We start from the raw sequence: 24,581 nt of genomic DNA, 5'->3' as shown, positions 1-24,581 counted from the left end.
GCTCGCTCTAATGCTTGCCCCGAACTAGATGAAGATTCAGCTGAGAGTGACGCTCCCCTGCCTAGTCAACTTGTGTCTGACCTAGTCAACTTGGATGACCTGCGAAGGACCACGGGAGCTTCTAGTATTGCTGAGTGGGCTGATACGAATGTAGGTGACACTCATATTGGGAAAAGGAAGACTCGAAAGCCGCCAAAAGCACGTCCATCTAAAAAGGTAAAGGGCAAGGGTCCACGATCGACTAGTGTTGATAGCGATGAAGAGACCCAAGGAAGCCCAGAGTACCAAGAGTCCAATGATAGTAGCTCAAGAACTGAAACAGATGACGGCGACGACGATGGTCGAGGAGGCCAAGGCACTACTAATGTGCCTCCTAGGGGTCACACCCAACAATCAGATCACCACAGCCCCGTTCAATTCACTGGTGTGATATAATTCAGTTGCAATTTCAACCTTCATCTTCCAATTCAGTACTGGATAATTTTCTTGCAATTTTTTGATTTGCAGGTGAGGGCGACTTCACTCATGCTACTCAGGACCAGGATCACGGTGCTCCAAGCTCTCAACGAACTACCATTGCACCGGGAGTCCGACAACAGCAACAATTCAGTGACATACAACAGGATAGCTCTAGCTCATTCAGTGCCTCTAGCTTTGAAAGTGGCTATCCAACGTATGTGTACAACCGTCCCCAAGCTTCTGATTATCCTGCTACTACATGGGTGTATGAATGGCAAGAGCCTGTCAAACCCTGAAGTTTTCCCCCTTTTGCTTGCTTTAAAAATTGGTTAAATAAATTGCCCGAAGAAATTATCTTAATTAACCTAGAGCTAAATCCCTAGTTAATAAATGCACTTAATAATCAGAAATAGCGTGGTGGAATTTTTCTTGAGTTCCCCATGCTCCAATGCATTAAAAAGATTTTTAGTGGAATTTTCAGAGCCTTGGAAATAATTTTAACCAATTAAAAATCACCAAAGTGCAATTTTAAATCCAAGGAAAAATCCTTTCTTCTTTTTCTTTTTTTCTTTTCCCTCCTTTTCCTTTGTTGGGCCGTCGGCCCATCCCTCTCCCGCTCGGCCTTCCTCTTGTTGGGCCGGCCCATGCGCCCCTCCCTCCTCTCTCTGGGATGCCGACAGGTGGGCCCCACCTGTCGGTCGTCTCCCACCTCCAACCGTTGGAGCCGGAGCTCCAACTGCTGCCGTCGAAACCGCCCATGCCGCCGCCGCCGTTTCCCGCCATTCTCCACGCCCCACTCCGCCCGTGCCGCGCGCCCACGTCGCCACCCCACTCCTCCGCCCTTCCCGCCCGCGCGCATGCACGAAGTGGGCGGGATTCATTTTGAATCCCCCCATTCTCTCTCTCTCCACCCCCACGTCGCCGGCCAAATCGGCCATCTACCCGGCCACGTCCGCCCCTCCCTCGCCCATAAAAACCCTCCCCCGAGTCCCCTCCCTCGTTTCCCCCATTTGCCGTCCTCTCCCACGCCCCCTACCGCGCCCGCGCCGTCACACCCGAGCCCCGCCGCTTGCCGCCGCCTTCGGCCGCGAGCCGCCGCCGCTAGAGTCGCCGCCGCGCCAAACCGCCGCCGCCGTTAGCTTCGCCGCCGCAAGAGCTTTCCCGGCCGCCGCCTCGCGTCGCCGGAATCCCACCAGAGCGCCTCTCCCCTCGCGAGCCGGTGAGTTTTTCCCTCCCCTCCATCTCCGGCCGGCAATTCAAGCCGCCGTGGTCGTCGTCTCCTCTCCTAACGCCTCTCCATCTTCTCCTAGGGTGTCGCCGCCGCCCGTCCGTGCCTCCGCGTCGCCGGTCATCGCCGCCGTCTTCATCCTTCGCGCCGGCCGCCGTGCTCACAGTGAGGAGCTCCTCTCCTCCCTCCTTCCCTCTGTCCCGCACGCGCTGCCACTCCCTGCGCTCGCCATCGCCTTCGTCCGCCGCCGCCGGTCTGTGCGCCGCCCGCCGCCGCCTCCTACGCCGCTGGTTGCTGTCACCGGCGACCGCATGCCGCCGCCGTTCGCCATGCTTGCCGGCCGGCTTGAAGCCGAGGCCGAGCCCGGTGGCTGCTCCCTGCACCGTCCGATCGGCTTGGGCCGATCCGGACCCTTGGTCCCGTGGACCGGCCGCCTTGAGCCGCTGACATGCGGGCCCCGCTTGCCGGTGCTCCCTTCCTCTCCCCTTTGAGCCGCTGACCCGTGGGCCCCACCTGTCGCCGCCGCCCCCCCCTTCGTTGATGTCAGCCCTGGGCTTTATTGCGCAATAATTAATTAAGGACTTTTTCTTTATTAGTAAAAACACAGTTTATCTTCTAAAATTCATAAGTAATTCATCCGAGCTCCGTTTAAGTCCATTCAAGTCTTAGTAAATCAAGAAAAATGCAAAGAATCCATTAAAAATGGTTTTGTTTCCTGTTTCTGTAGTCTTATAGCATGTTTTGCTTGTGTGCTTTGTTTGTCGCGTAGGTTTCGGCCGTTTCGTCGATCCGTAGTTTCTCGAAGACGTTGCTGAGGTCTCATCAGTTCGAGAGCAAGGCAAGTCATGCAATACGTTTGATCATATTGTACCCAATTTACAAATATCCCGCATTTCTATTAAATGTTGCATTGTTTTACAATGTAATGTGGGATGGGTCCTATTCCTCAGCCACATATTGGTTACCCTATGCCATTGATAACTTGGGTATCAAAATGACTAGATGTTGGCTTAGGAAATGCTTAGCCATGCTTAGTTCAACTAGTACACAAATGGGGATCACATTATTACATAGACTTTGTCTTTTGGCATAGCTTTAGATTGGTGCCACCGCAATGGTGTTAGTTAATTAAAATACACTGAATGGCGGGCTGTGAGTGCATGGTTTTGCTGGTCGCACCCATGGCAGTTAAGGACCGGTTCACGGGAAACCCTGGGAGACTTACCGTGCTTACCACAAGCGGGAGTGGGTAACTGCTTGATCTGAAGTATAGCTCGACCCTTTCCTAGGCACCGGTGGCGAGGGTGGGCGTGATGGAGTTGGGTCGGCCGAGGTGTTCGGTTGTCCAGCTGCCGGATTCACCGCGGCGCAAGAGGGGACCGCCCACTGCCTTTTGAGGGGTGGGGGTGAAACCTTAGCGTGGTGTGGATGGTTAGGGGAGGGTTATGTGGAGGGTCTTGTCACGATTTCCCCCTTTGCAGTATCATGGTGATACTTCGGGGCATGGCGACATGTGTGGAATCGTGTCTTGTGGGTACAGTTGTACACCTCTGGCCAGAGTAAAACTATTCGAATAGCCGTGCCCGCGGTTATGGGCGATCAACCAGATTCACCGTGATTAGTCTCACCCCTAGTTTAGCTTAATGAACTGGTGTAGTTCAGGTGGTTGGTTGGGCCTGTTGCAACGTGGTGTAGCGTTGGACAGTGATTGGTTAATATTGATTAATTACTACAACTGTTTTACTGCCTTCAACTACTGCTTTTAAATGCTAGCTTTATGCAAAAGAACCTCTAGCCTCCTTTGGTTATATCCTGCATCATACCTCCTCTTCCGGTATGACTTGCTGAGTACAGTGGGTAGTACTCAGTCTTGCTCTCTTTTCCCCCACACCAGAGTTGAAGTTCTTCTCAGTTGGAGCCGTCTCAGAGAGGTTGGTTTCGTCGCTGCCGTCAAGGGTTGCCTGTGGAATGGAATCGCCCGCTGCAGGAGTCAAGTCTTCAGGCTTAGCTCGCTTTTACCTTTTCCGCTGCATTTGTAATCCTTTATGTTTTTGTAAGACGTGGATCTGTATGTCAACAATTGTCGTTTGTGTACCCTGGCTGGTCCTGGACAGGGGTTTAATACACATTCAGCTTAGAAATTCTGGTTCGTGAATTTCTGGGTGTGACAAGTTGGTATCAGAGCCGACCTTGACCGTAGGACAAGCCAACTGGAAACCTAAGAGCCCTCTGAACCTTTTTTTTTTCATATGCATATGCCCTTTTGCGCTTGGATTTGTTTCAGGAAAATTTGGAGTTTTGCCTCTTTGGCTTGTGGGAAAAATCTTGGTCGTTCATTCGGATCGGTTTTTTTTAGCTCAGTGTAGGGTTTTAGAAAAAAAAAATCTATTTGGGGTTTATTCGACAGTCAGTCGGGAATTTGTCAGGTGATATGCACTAAGTCGTGTCTAGGTTGATGGGGGCAATTTCATGCGTATCATTATAGCTATGCATTTATTTTATGCATTAATTTATTGATTAGCCAGTTGCATCAGTATCCTCATTTGAGTTCATGAAAAATGTTCTATGCATAAAAATCATCATGCTCGGTTATTTATTTGAGTCATTTGTTGCTTTGTTTAATTTGGATTTGAGCATGAATTGGTTCCTATCCCTTGTCTACTTTAGATGTCAGTCCTATCCCTCGTTTGCAAGCGCCGCCCCGAGCTTCAGAGTCGCCGCCCTTAGCTTTATCGCCTTCTTAGTCTATTTGCTTGCTAGTTTTCGTGTTTAGGTTTGTTGCTTTTGGGTTAGTCGGCGGTCGATATCATGTGTCAGTGGTATGACTGCCTCAATTAGGAGTTGCGTGCCTCTTTTTCAGTGTTTTAATCAAGATTAAGATAATTGCACTTAAATTCATAAGCAAGATTAGTTTCTGAGCCCCTGTTTTCTTCCTTTTCTCATATTTCTACCTATCCCCTTCAGATGGAGACAAGGAATGGTTCACGCGACTCCAACAACGCCAGTGGCAGCGAAGAGCCGATCGATGGAGCACGTGCCAACGGTGCATCTGACAACAATCCGTTCCCACCGCCTGAGAACCCAACAATTGCTCAGGTGTTGGACAATCAGACTCAGATGATGACAATGATGATGCAACAGATGCAGCAACAGTACCATCAGGTGTTGCAACAGGTGCAGCAGCAAGCACAGCAGCAGCAACAGAACCTGCAGTTTGGTCCTCCACCTCCTCAGTCCAAACTGTTAGAATTTCTTCGTGTCAAGCCGCCCACTTTCTCAAGCACCACCAACCCAATCGAGGCCCACGACTGGCTTCATACCATTGAGAAGAAGCTGAATCTTTTGCAATGCAACGAGCAGGAGAAGGTTGCTTTTGCTACACACCAGCTACAAGGTCCCGCTTCTATTTGGTGGGACAACTACATGGTGACCCGTCCAACTGGGGCAGAAGTTACTTGGACAGAGTTTTGTCATAGTTTCAATAAAGCACAGGTTCCCGAGGGAATTGTGGCACAAAAGAAGAGAGAGTTCCGTTCCCTGCAACAAGGAACCAGAACAGTTATAGAGTATTTGCATGAGTTCAACCGCCTCGCGCGCTACGCCCCTGAGGACGTGCGTACCGATGCCGAGAGGCAGGAGAAGTTTCTGTCTGGTCTTGATGATGAATTGATTAACCAGTTGATCTCTAGAGATTATGAGGACTTTGAGAAGCTGGTGGATAAGGCTATCCGTCAGGAGGAGCACTGTAACAAAGTAAACCGTAAGAGGAAGGCAGCTCAGTTCAGGACTCCCCAGGGGAAGAGTCAGAAGCCTCGTTCCACGATGGGACATCACGGTGGACCTTCCGCCATGATTATTCGGCAGTACCGTCCCTACCACCCGGGTAGCTTCAACAAGAACCACCATAGTGGCAGTCACAACAACAGTGAGCAGCACAGCCTCAACCCTACTCCGAGTTCACTAAAGATTCCAGCTCAATCAGTTCAGCCAGCTCTGCCAGAACAGCCCAAGAGGTTGGGAGAAAAACCCGAACTCTGCTTCAATTGTAACAAACCCGGACACACGGTTGGAAAGTGCTCGAAGCCAAGACGTGCTGGACCCAAGTTCGTTCAGGCCCGTGTCAATCATGCATCTGCAGAGGAGGCGCAGTCAGCACCAGAGGTTATATTGGGCACATTCCCCGTCAACTCGACACCGGCAGTAATATTGTTTGATTCTGGTGCAACCCATTCCTTCATTTCCAAGCGTTTTGCTGGTGCACATGGGTTATCTTTAGTGAAGCTTAAGATACCAATGCGAGTTCATACTCCTGGAGGTGGCATGACCACAACTCACTACTGCCCATCTGTGACAGTTGAAATTCAAGGGTTGATTTTTCCAGCGAACCTCATTCTTCTCGAATCCAAGGACCTAGATGTCATACTTGGAATGGATTGGTTGACAAGACACAGAGGAGTGATTGATTGCGCCAGCCGCACCATCAAGTTGACCAATGCAAAAGGAGAGGTGGTAACCTTCCAGTCTCCAGTGCCGCAGAAGCCAAGGATCAGTTTAAACCAGGCTGCTGGTGAAGAACAAGAGGTAGCAGTGGAGAAAACCACTAAGAAGCTGGAGGATATTCCCATAGTCAGAGAGTATCCAGAGGTTTTTCCGGACGATCTGACAACAATGCCACCAAAAAGGGATATCGAGTTCCGGATTGACTTGGTACCTGGAACTGCACCGATCCACAAGAGGCCTTACAGAATGGGAGCCAACGAGTTGGCGGAAGTCAAGAAGCAAGTTGATGAACAGTTGCAGAAGGGATACATCCGCCCGAGCACGTCGCCTTGGGGTGCTCCGGTTATCTTTGTGGAGAAGAAAGACAAAACCAAGAGGATGTGCGTTGACTACCGCGCACTCAATGAGGTCACCATCAAGAACAAGTATCCTTTGCCAAGGATTGATGATCTGTTTGATCAGTTGAAAGGAGCTACTGTGTTCTCTAAGATAGACCTACGATCAGGCTATCACCAGTTGAGGATCCGCGAGGAGGATATTCCAAAGACAGCATTCATCACTCGGTACGGGTTGTTCGAATGCACAGTTATGTCTTTCGGACTCACTAATGCACCTGCCTTCTTCATGAATTTGATGAACAAGGTGTTTATGGAATTTCTAGACAAGTTTGTCGTGGTTTTCATCGATGACATACTTATCTACTCCAAGTCCGAGGAAGAACATGAGCAGCATCTTCGGCTGGTACTTGAAAAGTTAAGAGAGCACCAGCTATATGCCAAGTTCAGCAAGTGCGACTTCTGGCTTAAGGAAGTTCAGTTTCTCGGTCACATCGTGAATGCCCAAGGAGTAGCTGTGGATCCAGCAAATGTGGAGTCAGTTACCAAATGGACCCCACCAAGGACAGTCACTCAGGTTCGGAGTTTCTTAGGACTTGCGGGCTATTACCGCCGGTTCATTGAGAACTTCTCTAAAATTGCTAAGCCAATGACACAGCTATTGAAGAAGGAAGAAAAGTTTATCTGGTCTGCTGAATGCAATAGGAGTTTTGAAGAACTCAAACGACGGTTGGTGTCTGCACCAGTCTTAATCCTGCCTAATCAGACGAAAGATTTCCAGGTCTATTGTGATGCATCTCGCCAGGGGCTAGGATGTGTGTTGATGCAGGATGGCAAAGTGGTTTCTTATGCTTCACGGCAGTTGCGTCCTCATGAAGGCAACTACCCGACGCATGATCTGGAATTAGCCGCAGTTGTTCATGCTTTAAAGATTTGGCGGCACTATCTCATCGGTAACCGTTGTGAGGTATATACAGATCACAAAAGTCTAAAGTACATCTTCACCCAACCTGATCTGAATCTCAGACAGCGAAGATGGTTGGAGCTGATCAAGGATTATGATATGGGAATACATTATCATCCCGGCAAGGCTAATGTGGTTGCAGATGCCTTGAGCAGGAAGAGCTACTGCAATGTTGCATGGGTAGAGCAACTATGTTGTGAGGTTCAACGTGATTTGGAACATCTGAACCTTGGTATAGTTGAGCACGGATTCGTGGCTGCCCTAGAGGCACAGCCCACACTGGTGGAGCAGGTTCGCATAGCTCAAGCAAGTGATCCTGAAATAGCAGAGCTCAAAAAGAACATGAGGGTTGGAAAAGCCCGAGGTTTTGTTGAGGACGAACAAGGAACAATCTGGATGGGAGAAAGATTGTGTGTACCCGAAAACAAGGAATTAAAAGACCTGATACTAACCGAGGCTCATCAAACTCAATATTCCATTCATCTCGGCAGTACCAAAATGTACCAAGACCTCAAAGAAAAGTTCTGGTGGGTCAGCATGAGAAGGGAAATAGCTGAATTCGTAGCACTCTGTGACGTCTGTCAACGAGTAAAGGCAGAACACCAAAGGCCAGCAGGTTTGCTACAGCCACTTCAGATTCCAGAATGGAAGTGGGAAGAAATCGGAATGGATTTCATCACCGGTTTGCCCAGGACGTCATCGGGGCATGATTCTATTTGGGTAGTCGTTGACCGACTCACCAAAGTGGCTCACTTCATTCCAGTGCACACTACCTACTCAGGGAAGAAATTAGCAGAACTCTATCTGGCAAGAATTATGTGTTTACATGGTGTACCTAAGAAGATCGTGTCTGATCGAGGAAGCCAATTCACTTCAAAGTTCTGGCAGAAATTACAAGAAGAATTGGGAACCCGGTTGAATTTCAGCACTGCTTACCATCCACAAACAGACGGCCAGACCGAGCGAGTCAATCAAATCCTAGAGGATATGTTGAGAGCCTGTGCGCTTGACTTTGGTGGAGCATGGGACAAAAGCTTACCGTATGCTGAGTTCTCGTACAACAACAGTTACCAAGATAGTTTGCAGATGGCACCATTTGAAGCACTGTATGGACGAAGGTGTCGTACTCCGCTCTTTTGGGATCAGACAGGGGAACGCCAGTTGTTTGGTACATAAGTTTTAAATGAGGCAGAAGAGAAAGTCAGAGCTGTTAGGGAAAGATTGAGAATCGCGCAATCTCGGCAGAAAAGCTATGCAGACAACCGCCGAAGGGAGCTCGTTTTCCAAGCAGGGGATTATGTGTATCTCCGTGTCACTCCGCTCAGGGGAGTACACCGCTTCCAAACCAAAGGAAAGTTGGCACCACGCTTTGTGGGACCATATCGAATTTTGGAACGCAGGGGTGAAGTTGCTTACCAGCTTGAGCTTCCCTCCAACATGCTTGGCATCCATAATGTGTTCCACGTCTCCCAGTTGAAGAAATGTTTGAGAGTTCCTGAGGAACAGGCAAGTCCGGATCAAATCGAAATCCAGGAAGACTTGACGTATGTGGAGAAGCCGACTCGTATCCTTGAAACCAGCGAGAGAAGGACCAGAAACAAAGCAATCAGATTCTGCAAGGTTCAGTGGAGCCATCACTCAGAAGAAGAGGCCACTTGGGAAAGAAAAGATGAGTTGAAGGCCACCCACCCGCACCTCTTCGCCAGCTCTTCCGAATCTCGGGGTCGAGATTCCGTTTAAGGGGGGTAGGTTTGTCACACCCTGAAGTTTTCCCCCTTTTGCTTGCTTTAAAAATTGGTTAAATAAATTGCCCGAAGAAATTATCTTAATTAACCTAGAGCTAAATCCCTAGTTAATAAATGCACTTAATAATCGGAAATAGCGTGGTGGAATTTTTCTTGAGTTCCCCATGCTCCAATGCATTAACAAGATTTTTAGTGGAATTTTCAGAGCCTTGGAAATAATTTTAACCAATTAAAAATCACCAAAGTGCAATTTTAAATCCCAGGAAAAATCCTTTCTTCTTTTTCTTTTTTTCTTTTCCCTCCTTTTCCTTTGTTGGGCCGTCGGCCCATCCCTCTCCCGCTCAGCCTTCCTCTTGTTGGGCCGGCCCATGCGCCCCTCCCTCCTCTCTCTGGGATGCCGACAGGTGGGCCCCACCTGTCGGTCGTCTCCCACCTCCAGCCGTTGGAGCCGGAGCTCCAACTGCTGCCGTCGAAACCGCCCATGCCGCCGCCGCCGTTTCCCGCCGTTCTCCACGCCCCACTCCGCCCGTGCCGCGCGCCCACGTCGCCGCCCCACTCCTCCGCCCTTCCCGCCCGCGCGCATGCACGAAGTGGGCGGGATTCATTTTGAATCCCCCCCATTCTCTCTCTCTCTCCACCCCCACGTCGCCGGCCAAATCGGCCATCTCCCCGGCCACGTCCGCCCCTCCCTCGCCCATAAAAACCCTCCCCCGAGTCCCCTCCCTCGTTTCCCCCATTTGCCGTCCTCTCCCACGCCCCCTACCGCGCCCGCGCCGTCACACCCGAGCCCCGCCGCTTGCCGCCGCCTTCGGCCGCGAGCCGCCGCCGCTAGAGTCGCCGCCGCGCCAAACCGCCGCCGCCGTTAGCTTCGCCGCCGCAAGAGCTTTCCCGGCCGCCGCCTCGCGTCGCCGGAATCCCACCAGAGCGCCTCTCCCCTCGCGAGCCGGTGAGTTTTTCCCTCCCCTCCATCTCCGGCCGGCAATTCAAGCCGCCGTGGTCGTCGTCTCCTCTCCTAACGCCTCTCCATCTTCTCCTAGGGTGTCGCCGCCGCCCGTCCGTGCCTCCGCGTCGCTGGTCATCGCCGCCGTCTTCATCCTTCGCGCCGGCCGCCGTGCTCACAGTGAGGAGCTCCTCTCCTCCCTCCTCTCCTTTGTCCCGCACGCGCTGCCGCTCCCTGCGCTCGCCATCGCCTTCGTCCGCCGCCGCCGGTCTGTGCGCCGCCCGCCGCCGCCTCCCACGCCGCTGGTTGCCGTCACCGGCGACCGCATGCCGCCGCCGTTCGCCATGCTTGCCGGCCAGCTTGAAGCCGAGGCCGAGCCCGGTGGCTGCTCCCTGCACCGTCCGATCGGCTTGGGCCGATCCGGACCCTTGGTCCCGTGGACCGGCCGCCTTGAGCCGCTGACATGCGGGCCCCGCTTGCCGGCGCCCCCTTCCTCTCCCCTTTGAGCCGCTGACCCGTGGGCCCCACCTGTCGCCGCCGCCCCCCCCCTTCGCTGATGTCAGCCCTGGGCTTTATTGCGCAATAATTAATTAAGGACTTTTTCTTTATTAGTAAAAACACAGTTTATCTTCTAAAATTCATAAGTAATTCATCCGAGCTCCGTTTAAGTCCATTCAAGTCTTAGTAAATCAAGAAAAATGCAAAGAATCCATTAAAATTGGTTTTGTTTCCTGTTTCTGTAGTCTTATAGCATGTTTTGCTTGTGTGCTTTGTTTGTCGCGTAGGTTTCGGCCGTTTCGTCGATCCGCAGTTTCTCGAAGACGTTGCTGAGGTCTCATCAGTTCGAGAGCAAGGCAAGTCATGCAATACGTTTGATCATATTGTACCCAATTTACAAATATCCCGCATTTCTATTAAATGTTGCATTGTTTTACAATGTAATGTGGGATGGGTCCTATTCCTCAGCCACATATTGGTTACCCTATGCCATTGATAACTTGGGTATCAAAATGACTAGATGTTGGCTTAGGAAATGCTTAGCCATGCTTAGTTCAACTAGTACACAAATGGGGATCACATTATTACATAGACTTTGTCTTTTGGCATAGCTTTAGATTGGTGCCACCGCAATAGTGTTAGTTAATTAAAATACACTGAATGGCGAGCTGTGAGTACATGGTTTTGCTGGTCGCACCCATGGCAGTTAAGGACCGGTTCACGGGAAACCCTGGGAGACTTACCGTGCTTACCACAAGCGGGAGTGGGTAACTGCTTGATCTGAAGTATAGCTCGACCCTTTCCTAGGCACCGGTGGCGAGGGTGGGCGTGATGGAGTTGGGTCGGCCGAGGTGTTCGGTTGTCCAGCTGCCGGATTCACCGCGGCGCAAGAGGGGACCGCCCACTGCCTTTTGAGGGGTGGGGGTGAAACCTTAGCGTGGTGTGGATGGTTAGGGGAGGGTTATGTGGAGGGTCTTGTCACGATTTCCCCCTTTGCAGTATCATGGTGATACTTCGGGGCATGGCGACATGTGTGGAATCGTGTCTTGTGGGTACAGTTGTACACCTCTGGCCAGAGTAAAACTATTCGAATAGCCGTGCCCGCGGTTATGGGCGATCAACCAGATTCACCGTGATTAGTCTCACCCCTAGTTTAGCTTAATGAACTGGTGTAGTTCAGGTGGTTGGTTGGGCCTGTTGCAACGTGGTGTAGCGTTGGACAGTGATTGGTTAATATTGATTAATTACTACAACTGTTTTACTGCCTTCAACTACTGCTTTTAAATGCTAGCTTTATGCAAAAGAACCTCTAGCCTCCTTTGGTTATATCCTGCATCATACCTCCTCTTCCGGTATGACTTGCTGAGTACAGTGGGTAGTACTCAGTCTTGCTCTCTTTTCCCCCACACCAGAGTTGAAGTTCTTCTCAGTTGGAGCCGTCTCAGAGAGGTTGGTTTCGTCGCTGCCGTCAAGGGTTGCCTGTGGAATGGAATCGCCCGCTGCAGGAGTCAAGTCTTCAGGCTTAGCTCGCTTTTACCTTTTCCGCTGCATTTGTAATCCTTTATGTTTTTGTAAGACGTGGATCTGTATGTCAACAATTGTCGTTTGTGTACCCTGGCTGGTCCTGGACAGGGGTTTAATACACATTCAGCTTAGAAATTCTGGTTCCTGAATTTCTGGGCGTGACAGAGCCTCAGTGGTATGCTCAATTGTACGCTCAGTGGCAAACAACATCATCATGGACAGGTCAAAGTTGGGAGGAATACAAGGCGGGGTTGCTACATTCACATGGCTTGATGCTCATGTCCACAGAGGAGTACAATATGGCATATAATCAGTGGAATGCGTAGCTATGCATGTCCTTGTTTATTTCCTTTCATTCGAACTAGAATTGTAATCGTGGACATTATACTGTGGACTCTACAATATAGAGTAGGTCATGCCGAATTTTTCTGTTGTATAACCACATCTTAATTAACTAAAATACTCACATTTTAGTTTTTTTCTATTATTTTTTTCATTTTTCTTATTTCAGTTCCAACATAAACTAAAATACTCACATTTTAGTTTTTTTCTATTATTTTTTTCATTTTTCTTATTTCAGTTCCAACGTATCGCGGTTACCGTCCTCTTACCGCGGTTACCGTACCAAACCGTGCGGTTACCGTGTCCATACCGTGGATTTTGAATTCAAAAATTTGGAAACGAAATTTGTGCGGTTTTTCGCGGTAACCGCACGGTTACCGCGGTAACCACCATACCGCGGGGGGTCGGTAACCCCCCAAAACGGTAAGGTGAACCCTGGTGTCAATAGGATAAAAGATGGGTATAACCCTGCAACATGGATGTTGGAGGTGACCTCAACTGTCCAGGAGCAGATGTCAGGGATTGATTTTTCTGAAATATACAAAAAATCAGAACTATATCAGTAAGTGAGGTTTATCCATTTACTCTTAAACTCTTTGAAAACAATCAAGAATTTGAATGATATTATAGTACAAAAACTATCTTCCGTGAAGTTGTAATTTTCGGCAGCCAATTTTTTTTGGGAAATTTCTAGTTGACTGCGTGCTCTAGAAGGAGTGAAATGGCCGTGTCTTTAACCAGGAAAGCTGCTCGTGGGCACAGGTGCTGGCTGCGATTTCTGAAGAAGCCAGTCTTTGGTCCACGGCTGGGGCAAACCTGCCTCATATCGCTGTGTAATTGTTTTTCTCGGTTGCTCTATGTTGTCACGGCACTTAGATTGTACTAGCATTTGGGAGGGTCGACCCCACTAAGTCGGCTTTTGTATCTGTTCTCTAATCTTAATACAGAGGTGCGCAAGTCTTTTGTTTATTTCCTAAAAAAAAATTTGGGGAAATAGCTGCGAAGTAGGTATTTTGCCAGGGATTGGACACTATATTTTTTAGCGAGCATATTGGTCCTTGTGTAAGTAAACAACCATAATAAAACTAAATTATCCATTATTTACATTTTTATGGTCATCTGTTGCTAAACTGAGATGGATAATGAATCACTGCCATATCTCTTACATCTGATGAATATATCTGTTAAAAAAAATTTAGTGTATGCTTGTTAATTCCTTTTTGTTATGAGATAAAAAGCATATCCTAGTGTATGCTTGTTAATTCCTTTTTGTTATGAGATAAATTTAGTGTATGCTTGTTAATTCCTTTTTGTTGTCCTGCTTTTTGGAGAAAAAAACTTTATTGTCCTCTATTATATTTATTCTCCTTGAACTATATTTTTCCAATGCAAATTAATTTTATTTTGCATTGTATTTTTAAGATGTGCAATACTAATATGATATAAGCTGTATTTATGGTTTTAGGAGAAACAAGGCCTTGATAGAAGAAATAAGCAGGGCTCCTGCTAACTCTGGTGATCTCCTTTTCCCCAATAAATATTCACAGACTTTCTTCAAGCAATGCCTAATATGCTTGTAGAAGCAAAATTTGTTGTATTGGAGGAATATTCATTACACTGGACGTAGATTTTTTGTTACTACTGTCATTGCACTGCTTTTTGGCACAGTATTTTGGAACCTTGGCATGAAAAGGTGGGTCTTCCATTTATCATAAGAACTTTTTTTTTCTAGTCAAGAAGATAATGTCTTTTTTTTCATTATTTTGGTCCTTGAAGTGCATCACATGTCTGTACACCTTACAGAACGAAACCACAAGATTTGTTTAATTCCATGGGCTCAATGTACTCTGCCGTTCTAGTGCTCGGCATTCAGAATGCGTCTGGTATAGAATTTTTTTGAGAATTAATATTATTTTTATGGAAAATCGCAAAAGTAGTGGCCAACCGGGGAAAATCGCGAAAGTAGGTCCCTGTCGAACGGGTGCAATTCGATAGGGCACCTATCGAACGACGGGCAGTCGACAAAGCCCTGTCGAACGGCTGTCGTTCGACACGCTCACCTGTCGAACGGAGGGAGTTCGACAGGGCCCACCACCCGGCGCCGCGAAGCCTGTCGAACCGGGGGCGTTCGATAGGGCCCTCCACCGACCCTGTCGAACAATGGGCGTTCGACAGGCCGGCTTAAAGCCCCGTCCACCCAGGCCGCGAGTTCGATTTGTTTGAGGACCACATCGCCAGCCGCCGCCGAGAGTCGCCACATCGTCGCCGTGAGCGCCGGAGGGAGCGAGGGGAGGGGATAGCAGGCCGGAGAGGAGGCCGAGGAGGCGCCGGCCGGGAGGAAAGGGTTGGCGACGCCCTCCAGCAGTGAAGTTAAGGTATACATTAGTAATCCCTAAGTACAATGCATATGAAAGTTTAATAAAAAATTGGTTTAAGAGTTGTTAATTGTTTCACATTGTTCGATGTTAGTATGTATGGTTAGCACATATTTGTTATTGCTAAATGTTGGTAGAGGTATTTAAGTAATTGTACGGTTAAATTAGTTCTTAGTTAGTACATATTATTGATATGTTGTGTGTTAAAATAGGTACAAAGGTGTTATATTTTATTTGGATTATTAAACTAGATGTTTGTTACTAATAGTTGTAAATTAGTACACGGCAATATAGTATAAGTTGTAATAGGGTAATTATCGAATGATTAAATGATTAAACGTGAGACTATTTGTCATGTTTTATCAGGATGTCAGGTGATATGCCCATTCGTCTGTATTATGGCGATGCTCCTATACAAATATGTGATAGCGGGGTGGATTTGACTGTATATGCCTTCCATGATACTAGTTTGAATGCACCAGAGCATATGGGTTTGAACGACGTGTTAGGGTGGTTGTATAATATGTTTGGGGTAGATCCAGTGCACGATAAATTTGTCATAAATGCCGTGTGGCCAGTGAGGGGTCAACATGGATGGCAGTGGAGAGTAGTGAAGGTTGCGTCAACTGGGAGTTGGAGGAAGTTTGTTAGTAAAGTAAGGGAGAAAGGCTATAGCTTGGCAATAGTGGTGCAGAAGACAACATGTGTTGATCTATCGGGGGAGTCAAGTCATGCCGTGGTGGAAGAAACTCCGTTGGAAGGTGGATAAGCTGAAAATGTTTGGCGGACTGAGTAAGGTTGAGGGGAAGAAGTAGTAGAGGGTAATACACAAGGAGAGGTCATTGTTCGTGGTACTAATCGTGAGGCCAACGACTCGGACGATGAAGAACCGGATTCGCCTATGCGTGTTGATGCAGCGGAGGAGAATGAGGCGGTAGTGGATCAGATGGAACTGGAAAACGAGGAATACCTTGCGCTTGTAGTGGAAGGAGAAGATACAACACTGTGGGACAACGAAACTAACATACCCGATGATTGGACGACCATATCAATGAGTCGTATGAAGGTAAACGATGGTTTAGATGCCCACTGGTGTTATGATAGTAAGCAGGTGAAAGTTGGACAGATGTTTCATGACAAAGGTCACTTACAAGATGCGGTGAAGAGGTGGGTATTTGTCCAGAAGCGTGAGTTCAGGGTGAAGGTTTCAAATAGGACGACGTATGACGTGAAGTGCATACAGGGTGGATGTCCTTGGAGAGTGCATGGTTACAAGCCACAACATGACACTTTATGGGTAGCTTCGAGGGTTGAGCAACATACGTGTTTGTTGGAGAATACCCGTCTGGTGCACAGAAACCTGACAGTGACATTTGTGGCACAAATGGTATATTCAAAGGTGGTTAGAAAAACATCTTTGTCCCCTTTCACCATAATGCATGACGTTGAGAAAGAGTACAGATATGAGATATCGTACGACAAGGCTTGGAGGGCAAAACAGAAAGCATTGGAGATGAGGTTTGGAACTTATGAGGATTCTTATCACAATCTTCCCCCACTATTGGAGGTGATGCAGGCAAGAAACCCGGGCACACACATGGCTATTCTCGATGAGGTGAATGAATATGGAGAGAATGTTCTTCGTCGGGCTTTCTGGTCCCACACCCCATGCACACTTGAAAGCAAAGACTTACATGAAGCGTGTTCGCATGAAGCATGTTCGATTTTTCTCTTTTGTCCGAAGGTGGGTTGAACTATGGAACACAGTCTTCAAAAAGAAAAGAAAAAAAACAATGGAGCACGGGGGCCACGTGCTCCTGTCCTGTACCACCCCACCCGTTCACAAGCGCCCGCGCCACCCTCCCTCGCTCTCGTGCTCCCCCATTCCGCCGTCGCCGGAAGGAATGGCAGCCACCGCCCGCCCCGCGCCGCGGCCGCTGCCGCTGCCGCTGCCGCGGTCTCCGCTTCTACCTCGCTTCACCCAATACAACAGCCCGGACGATCCACCTCGCGGCCTCCGCGGCGCCAGACGCCTCACCCTCTCCCCCTCTCCCGCGCGCCGCCGCGCCCGCTCCCTCCACCTCCGCTGCCGCCTCTCCGACTCCGCCTCCGACCCCGACCCACTCCGCGTCGCGTTCGCGTGCGGCGGCGCGGGGGGCCACGTCTACGCGGCGATCGCGCTCGCCGACGAGCTCCACGCCTCTCTCCCGTCCTCCGCCTCCCTCTTCCTCGGCGCCCCGCCCCCCTCCCTCGAGTCCGACGCGGCCGCCTCCGCGCCCTACCCGTTCGCCCCCATCCCGCGCTGCCTCCCGCACGCGGTCCTCGACGCGGCGCTGCACCTCCGCCGCTTCCGCCCCCACGTGCTCGTCGCCACCGGCGGCGCACCGGCACTCCCGGCCTGCCTCGCCGCGCTCCTCCTCGGCGTCCCCTTCGTGATCCAGGACCAGGACGCCGGCCCGGCCCCCGCCACCCGCCTTCTGGCGCCCCTCGCCCGCCGCATCTTCCTGGGCTTCAACGCCCCCGTCCGCCTCCTCCCCAAGCGCAAGTGCGCCGTCTACGGGAACCCCGTCCGCATGTCCATCCGCAAGTGCCGGATCTCCAAGGCCGACGCCATGGCGAGTTTCTTCCCGAGGATTGGGACTGTGGGCGAGGAAGGGGTGGAGGTTCTGCTCGTGCTTGGTGGTACGGAGGGGTCGCCGGAGATCAATGTCGCGTTGCTGAACATGTACTACGAGATGCTGAGAGAGAGGAGGAATAGGTACATCATATGGCAGACAGGGCCGGAGGGGTTCTGCGAGATGGAGAGCCTCGTCAGGAGCCACCGCCGGCTACTTCTTACCCCGTGAGTTCCTTTCGTTTGGATTTCTCCGGTGCTGTTTAGCCACTAGATTGATCTGAGCATCCAGCTGTTACTTTTGTGTGCTTCTCATAATTAGCATCTACTACATTTCTGATTGTTTCAATAGAACTAGTCAAAATTTGGTAGAAATTAAGATGGCCAATCATCCTTAAATTTATATTTTACACATGTATGACGGCTAGTTAGTATTTCTATGGTAATGGAAGTAATGGATGCACACAACTAGCAAGTTAGTAGTGAGCAATGGAAGTTCAAGGGAGGAATTCAGTTCGGAATGCTGGTGTTATATAGCCAAATTATCCTTATTCGATGGAACTGATCATATTTGTTTAGGCTCTTTTTTTGTTCTCTTAGGGAAATACTCTGCTTTCTCAGGGAAATACTCTCTTTTCTTCCTTATTCTTTCAGTCCAGTATATAATGGTAGTAAGAGCATCATCTTTTGACATTATCTTGAATATGAAAGAAGGTAGTAGAAACTATTAAAGTGACCATACATTCTAGCTTTGGTTTATTCAGTAAACTCAAACCCATTCCCGAATCATTCAGTCATTACATGGCTTCAGCAAAACTTATTTAGGGTCTCTTGGAAGGAAAAAAAAAAGAATCACGTGAACCGTAGAATTGTAGTATCGGAATGCCATGTATTATGAAGCATGACATTGCTTCATAAACAAGGTACTGAAGGTCATGTGCTCGGTGATTCCTACGATGTCATGTATTTTGAAGGGACCATTTCTAGAAAAGTATGTAGAGAGAAAATGTCCTGAACTTCTAAAAAGGAAAATAAATATCAGGTTATCTGAACTCATGGTTATTTTCCTGTTTGGGAGCATAAGAAAATAATTATATGTTCTAGACAACACATGTAAGAAAAGCTTTGAAAGATTAGAATCATCCAAAATTCCCATTGAAAATTGTACAATCCAAACTTCCAAAGATACCGTTTGGTTCTCTACTTCTCTAATTATCATATGCAGAATCCAGCTTGCAGGTTTTCCAAGATTGTGATATACTCCCTCCGGTAAATATTATTTGATGTTTAGGACAACATTCGGCCACACTTCTAAAATTCTAACAATCAATTTAACATTGCAATAAGTTTTAAAAATATAAGAAGCTTATGATATTATGATAGTATTTTTTTAGGCAAATCTACATATTCCATTTCTTGTTTCTTAAACTAAGCATTTAAGAAATTGTTGATGGTCAGAATTTTAAAAGTTTGACCGAATCTTGTCCTGAAAGTTAAATACTTTTTACCAAAGGGAGTACTAGGTAAATATATGCCATGGATAAAAAATGAATCATGTTGATCCTAAGATTTTTCAAAACAAATAGAAGGATCTTTCATCAAACATCTGTTATAAGGAACATTTGACAGTGTTTGGTCATGCTAATTGTAAAATGAACTGACACATGGCAATTCGGTCATCTTGGAACTTTCTGTGTAAAATCATGAATAGAAAGGGCAAGTAAGAGGAGAAATGCATGCGGAAGATTTATTTTGTAATATTAAGGAATTCAGGAACAATTCATAAAATACTGTGGTGTGTAGTGGTAACACTGGGTGAGGTCCGATAGGAGATTCACCATCACCACTACCTTTACCTTATTCTAGAAATTTGCAGCTTGTCAAGGGCATGTTCTTTGGGAATGCTTTTAATGCTCTGTGCAGTAGGATGATTGGTAAAGTATAGGTTGAACAATTATCATATTTTTAAGTTCACAGTCAGTTCTGTGTGCTGATGATATATGTTGTTTCCTCTTTGAAGGTTCTTGCATGAATTGGACAAAGCATATGCTGCTGCTGATGTTGTAGTTTCTCGAGCTGGTTCTATGAGTTGCACTGAAGTACTGGTCACTGGGAAACCATCAATTTTGGTATCATATACTGTCATGGAACTCCATTTCTTTTCAACATATGTACTTTATGTGTTCTATCTTTTATAAAAATATCATCCGATAAACATATATGTGTTCAGTACAAAACCACTTGTTCTGCAATGAATATTAATCTTGTAACAGCTTAAGAAATTACCATATGGTAGCCTGTCTGGAGCACCGATAATATATGCGTAGACCTTTCAATTTGCAAACAATATGAAAGGCTAATTGCTTGCTGGTCATTAATGGGTACTGTACACAATGGATTCTATGAAACAAGGGCATGTAGTTCTAGGCTTTTAGTTGCCTAATCAATGCGTTTTACCTTGTGATCCTTCTTGGTGCATCTAAGAATGCCCATGTTTGGTCCCTGAGTTTTAGTCATTGCTGGCCATGTCATGCGGCACATAAATATGTAACTGTTAAACAAAGTTACAAGCAGTTGGAGATGGCGTTGCAAAATTCTGAATAGCAAGTCTTTTTACTTCTATGCTTCTAGTATAAGGGTTATGTTCCTTGCCCTTTTGTATATTTTTAGCAGTATCTTAACAGCTCATTGAAACATATTAATCAGATGAAATGAAGAGCAGAAGACTTATGCTTCATCAATCTCAGTGTCATGCATTAACCTTTCATTAATAACTTGTTCTATCCTTCGATTATTGATATATGTAGCTCGGATTTTTTTACAAGCTATGTGATGAAGTCAATGTTTAAGGCAACTGAAATAAAATAATAATATGTTTTCAGAGGCCATGCTTTTCATAGTTATACAAGATATGTACAGAGAGTTACAGAGTATTTATTACTGGATACATGTTTAACTCTACAATAGTCTAGCATAACACATAGATTCAGTACCTAGTCTATCATCATGGTTGGTACATGCAGCACTGATTTGTTTGTTGGAGACTAGATAAGTAACAGTATGGTCCATACTGTTTGGTGGTTTGCTGTAAACATGTTATGGCAAAGTTTGAGATGCAGTGATAAACATTTTAGTAAACATCTTTTTTATCACTTGTTTTTGCACAAATTTGAGTTATTCCCTCTTTCTTCAGATACCCTTACCAACAATGGTGGATGACCATCAAACCAAAAATGCATATATTATGGCTGATGTCATGGGAGCAAAGGTCATAACAGAAGATGAACTTGATTCTAGTAGTCTCAGATCTATAATTGATGAAGTTTTCGGTACGTGGCATCTGTATTTAATTTCATGACTTATACATGCTAATCTTAAACACAGTAAATTCGGAGTTCGTGACTTAATTTATTGAATTGTGGCGTGCCATATCTGCAAGATCAGAACTGACTAAACTAGGACAGATAAATCTTGACATATATCCAATATTCCAATGGTCTTTCTGCTGGTTTTTGTTACTTCTGGCTTCTGGTTAGTTTTTATTGCTATGGCCAATTGGCCATAGCAAATGGCTAATGGCTCCACAAGTGAGTACGCAAAAGGAATTTGCTAAAGGCTACCATTTGGTTTGATGCCAAAGTTTGGTAGTGTGAATGAAATCTAACACCATTTGTGGGTAGTTCAAGAGTAGTAATTACTTGTAAGTAAAATTTCTCGTCCCAATTTTGCACTACCTCAAATTTGGTATAATCTTGACATATATCCAATATTCATCATACATTACTTTTAGGTTTTGACAGTTCAAATTACAGATCTAAGTAAAATATTTGTGAAAGGCCAAAATACATAAAGCACTGTACACTAGTATATACATTACACTTATGACATTTGCATATCAAAATTTGGTTTTCCTATTGGATACAGGTCAAAGAACCTGTAAAATTCAGTCTTAATCATGTGGCTGAACACAGCTGACCCAACAGAATAGACAAGAATATGGGTAATAATTTATATTTTTCTGCACGGCTATGACTGGGCAATGACCTGATCCCCCTAAGTTGCTCAAAAGTCTGGAATAGATCCTATACCCAAATTGATCATTTAGAATTTCATACCAATGTCCATAGCATCTGATTGATCATTTAACTCTTTTCTGTTTCGTGGTAATCTTGTTCTTTGGTCACAGTGATGTGTACTGAGCAATTTTCATTTTTCAGGTGATGAGAAATTGATGTCGGACATGTCTCAGAAGGCATTAAGTGCAGCTCGTCCTAATGCTTCAACTGATATTATTCGTCACATCTGTTCGCTGGTTGGCTCATCCTGCACAACATAAAACTTGTTTACACATTACAACATCAAATGCTTAGTTACTGTGCAACAGAATCACATCTCAATTTTGAGGCCTATACTGAAGATCTCTAGCTCTCATCTTTCACACAAATGGCTACAAGACAATCTGAGCAAAATAAAAATGATGGGGAAATGATACCTCCAGGTAGTGTTCACTTATGTGCCACCTATATCATGATGTAGCTTTGCACAAATATTTCTGCAAGCAAGGCATGCAAGATGGCTAAATTTCCTGTGTAGCTTCAAGAGGGCTGCGCAGCGCCTTTCTTCCACTTCGCAGCCAACTAAGAAAGCTGTGCTCCTCTCTCAAAATCTCTTCAAATCTGGTTGATATAGATCCGTTTTATAGTGGATTTCGTGAGCAATTTGATAAGGAAAGGTTATCTTCCTCCGGCTCGCTTTCTTTTTGTCAGTTTTACGAGATGATTTGGAGATTAGGAGATCAGGAGTTCTTTTGAGCCCGAAGTATGACTGAGATAAGTGTGTTGCTAATTTAGAGGTTGGAATTTTGTGTGGATGAGAATTGTTTGCATATGTGCAAATTATATTGAATTATTTATAGGATGATTTGGTAGGCATTGTAAGTTTATGTTAAATTTTGATAATTTGTTTGATTCAGGGTCATGTTTAAATCATGGTGGTAATGTATGTTGTAGATGGATAAGTTTTTGTAAGTAATATATGATGGTCGATTTTTTATATCGATAATGCTTAATTTTATTTTGTTATAACGGAGATGGATAGATTGGTTATTGTTTGTTACGGTGGTAGAACTAGATGCTGGCATAAACGAAATTAGTTTCTTCTCAAAATTCAGAATGGCTCAAATTAGTAGTTCTTGTCAACAAGTTTCTTCATTCTTGTTCTTTCGTACCGCTCGTTCTTAATTAGTAACACCACCTAAAAGTATCAATGCTTATCAAAATTCTTATTCTTGCACGTACCTAGCAGTAGCAATACTTCAACAACTGACCTTGAGAAACTTCAGAAAAACAGTACTCCCTCCGTTTGGATTTTGAGTTTTTACTTATAATATTTGACCAATCGTTATATTCAAAAAAAAATTGTGCAAATATAAAAACGAAAAATTGTGCTTAAAGTACTTTAGATAAAAAAATAAGTCACAAAGAAAATAAATAATAATTCTAAAATTTTTTGAATAAGACGAATGGTTAAACAGTACAAGCAAAAACTCAAAATCCCTTATATTATGGGACGGAGGGAGTAGTTCATGGGACACGAGAGAGAGAGAGAGAGAGATCACAGAGGGTACTACAACCAGGAGTTATCTGGCCTCCATTGCTGGCCTCTGCCGACACTGCCATATCTGCCACCTATGCCTAGTTGAGGTAGATGCCTCTGCCGAACCTGCCGTATCTGCCACCTATACCCTAGTTAGATGAGAGAAACTAAAGATTACTTATAGGAGAAAACCTGAATAGAATTATAAAAGAGAAATTGAACTTTGGATTTGAGATCTTTTCTTTCTCTAGTCTAGAATCATTGTTTCATCTGTCGTCTATTGGAGCGGCACTCCACACGAGATTGGAGATATGTAGATGAAAAGACAGATGGGAGAAGAAGACAAACTCAATTTTTTTAACGACTAGTAATATGCCCCTAGTCTACAATCGACAAGCCTACAGAGCATCTCCGAGAGAATGCCTAGGTGGTTCTCCAAACCAAAATTTAGCTCGTGAAGAAAAAAAAAAGCCCTTCAACGACCTTTCTATCCAAATGGCCAAGCCATAAGCCATATGGCTGGCCAAATACTCCCCCCTCCCCCCCTCGCCTCCTCCAACGTGCGAGGAGGAGCAATAGCGCTGCTGCGAACTACCTCTCCCTTTGGTGCCCTGGTTGGAAACACTCCCCCCCCTCTCCCTGCCTCTGGAGTCGGCGTCCACAAGGTAGGCGGCTACTATCCTCCTCGTGCGCCTCCTGTCGCGCTCGTCCCTCCAAGCCGCCTCTCTCTCCAGCACATGCCCTCCAACGCCGACGCCTCCTCATCCTCTGTCTCCGTCCCTGCCTTCCTCGCCATCCTCTGCGCTGAATTGGCCTCCGCCGCCGTCACCTCCCCTACTGGCGCGAGTAGCATTAGCAACACGGGCTAGACTTTAGTGAGGCAAGCTTGGGGCTATCGTGTGTCGGCAGTGGCGACAATCTCCACATCCCGAGAGGGGTCCCGAAAGTGTGCAAGCGATGGGGCCCTATTGACAGTGGAGAAGCAGCCCCCCCTCCCCTAAGCCGCGCCCAGTAGGTGGCGAGTTCTCGCTATCGCGTCGTTGCCGTTTTCCTCTTCCTTGGCCGCGTCCTCGCCGCCACTTATGTCTTCCAACTACCACCATCCTCACTTGGTCCTCCATCCCGTTGCAATCGAGATAGAGAGGGGAATAATGTGAGTGAGAAAATGACATGTGGGACCTATGGTTAGAATAGAGAATGTAATAGACAGGCTGTTGGAGTGAAATATAAATTTGGCTCTCCTTTTTTTTTTTGGCAAGCTGGCCAAATAGATATTTGGAGAGTCAGATTTAGAGAGTATGTTGGAGATGCTCTTAGAGATGTGCTATGAGGTGATCGAGAATTAAACTTTAGATTTGGTGGTTACTTAATTAATACGCTCTAATGTCGGAGTGTGGATAGAAGGAGGATGACTTCGCTTTTAAGGTGTGTGGGGAGGTCAATGTCTAGGAGCGAGGGCACA

General features: G+C 46.5%; 2 protein-coding genes across 2 annotated transcripts in view; both read left to right on the top strand.

Annotated features, from left to right (window-relative positions):
• LOC9268454 (ABC transporter G family member 37) overlaps nucleotides 1-14,435 on the top strand; it is a 29,309-nt gene extending 14,874 nt beyond the window's left edge. Inside the window, exons 20-21 of the mRNA XM_026022748.1 lie at nucleotides 12,964-13,097; nucleotides 14,339-14,435. Coding sequence (XP_025878533.1) covers nucleotides 12,964-13,097; nucleotides 14,339-14,435 — 231 coding nt within the window. The remainder of the gene's footprint in view (nucleotides 1-12,963; nucleotides 13,098-14,338) is intronic.
• A 2,294-nt stretch (nucleotides 14,436-16,729) lies between these two features.
• On the top strand, nucleotides 16,730-22,576 carry LOC4323966 (uncharacterized). Its single transcript, XM_015772689.3, has 4 exons — nucleotides 16,730-17,752; nucleotides 19,545-19,653; nucleotides 20,718-20,853; nucleotides 21,742-22,576. Exons 1-4 carry the CDS (start codon nucleotides 16,815-16,817, stop codon nucleotides 21,858-21,860), a joined length of 1,302 nt encoding a protein of 433 aa, XP_015628175.3. The 5' UTR covers nucleotides 16,730-16,814; the 3' UTR covers nucleotides 21,861-22,576.
• Nucleotides 22,577-24,581: the final 2,005 nt, after the last annotated feature.

Source organism: Oryza sativa, chromosome 1 (assembly GCF_034140825.1).
Source record: "Oryza sativa Japonica Group chromosome 1, ASM3414082v1".
NCBI classification, from domain to species: Eukaryota; Viridiplantae; Streptophyta; class Magnoliopsida; order Poales; family Poaceae; genus Oryza; species Oryza sativa.
Note: the sequence above shows the minus strand (reverse complement) of the source record. Positions and strands in the feature narration are given on the sequence as shown.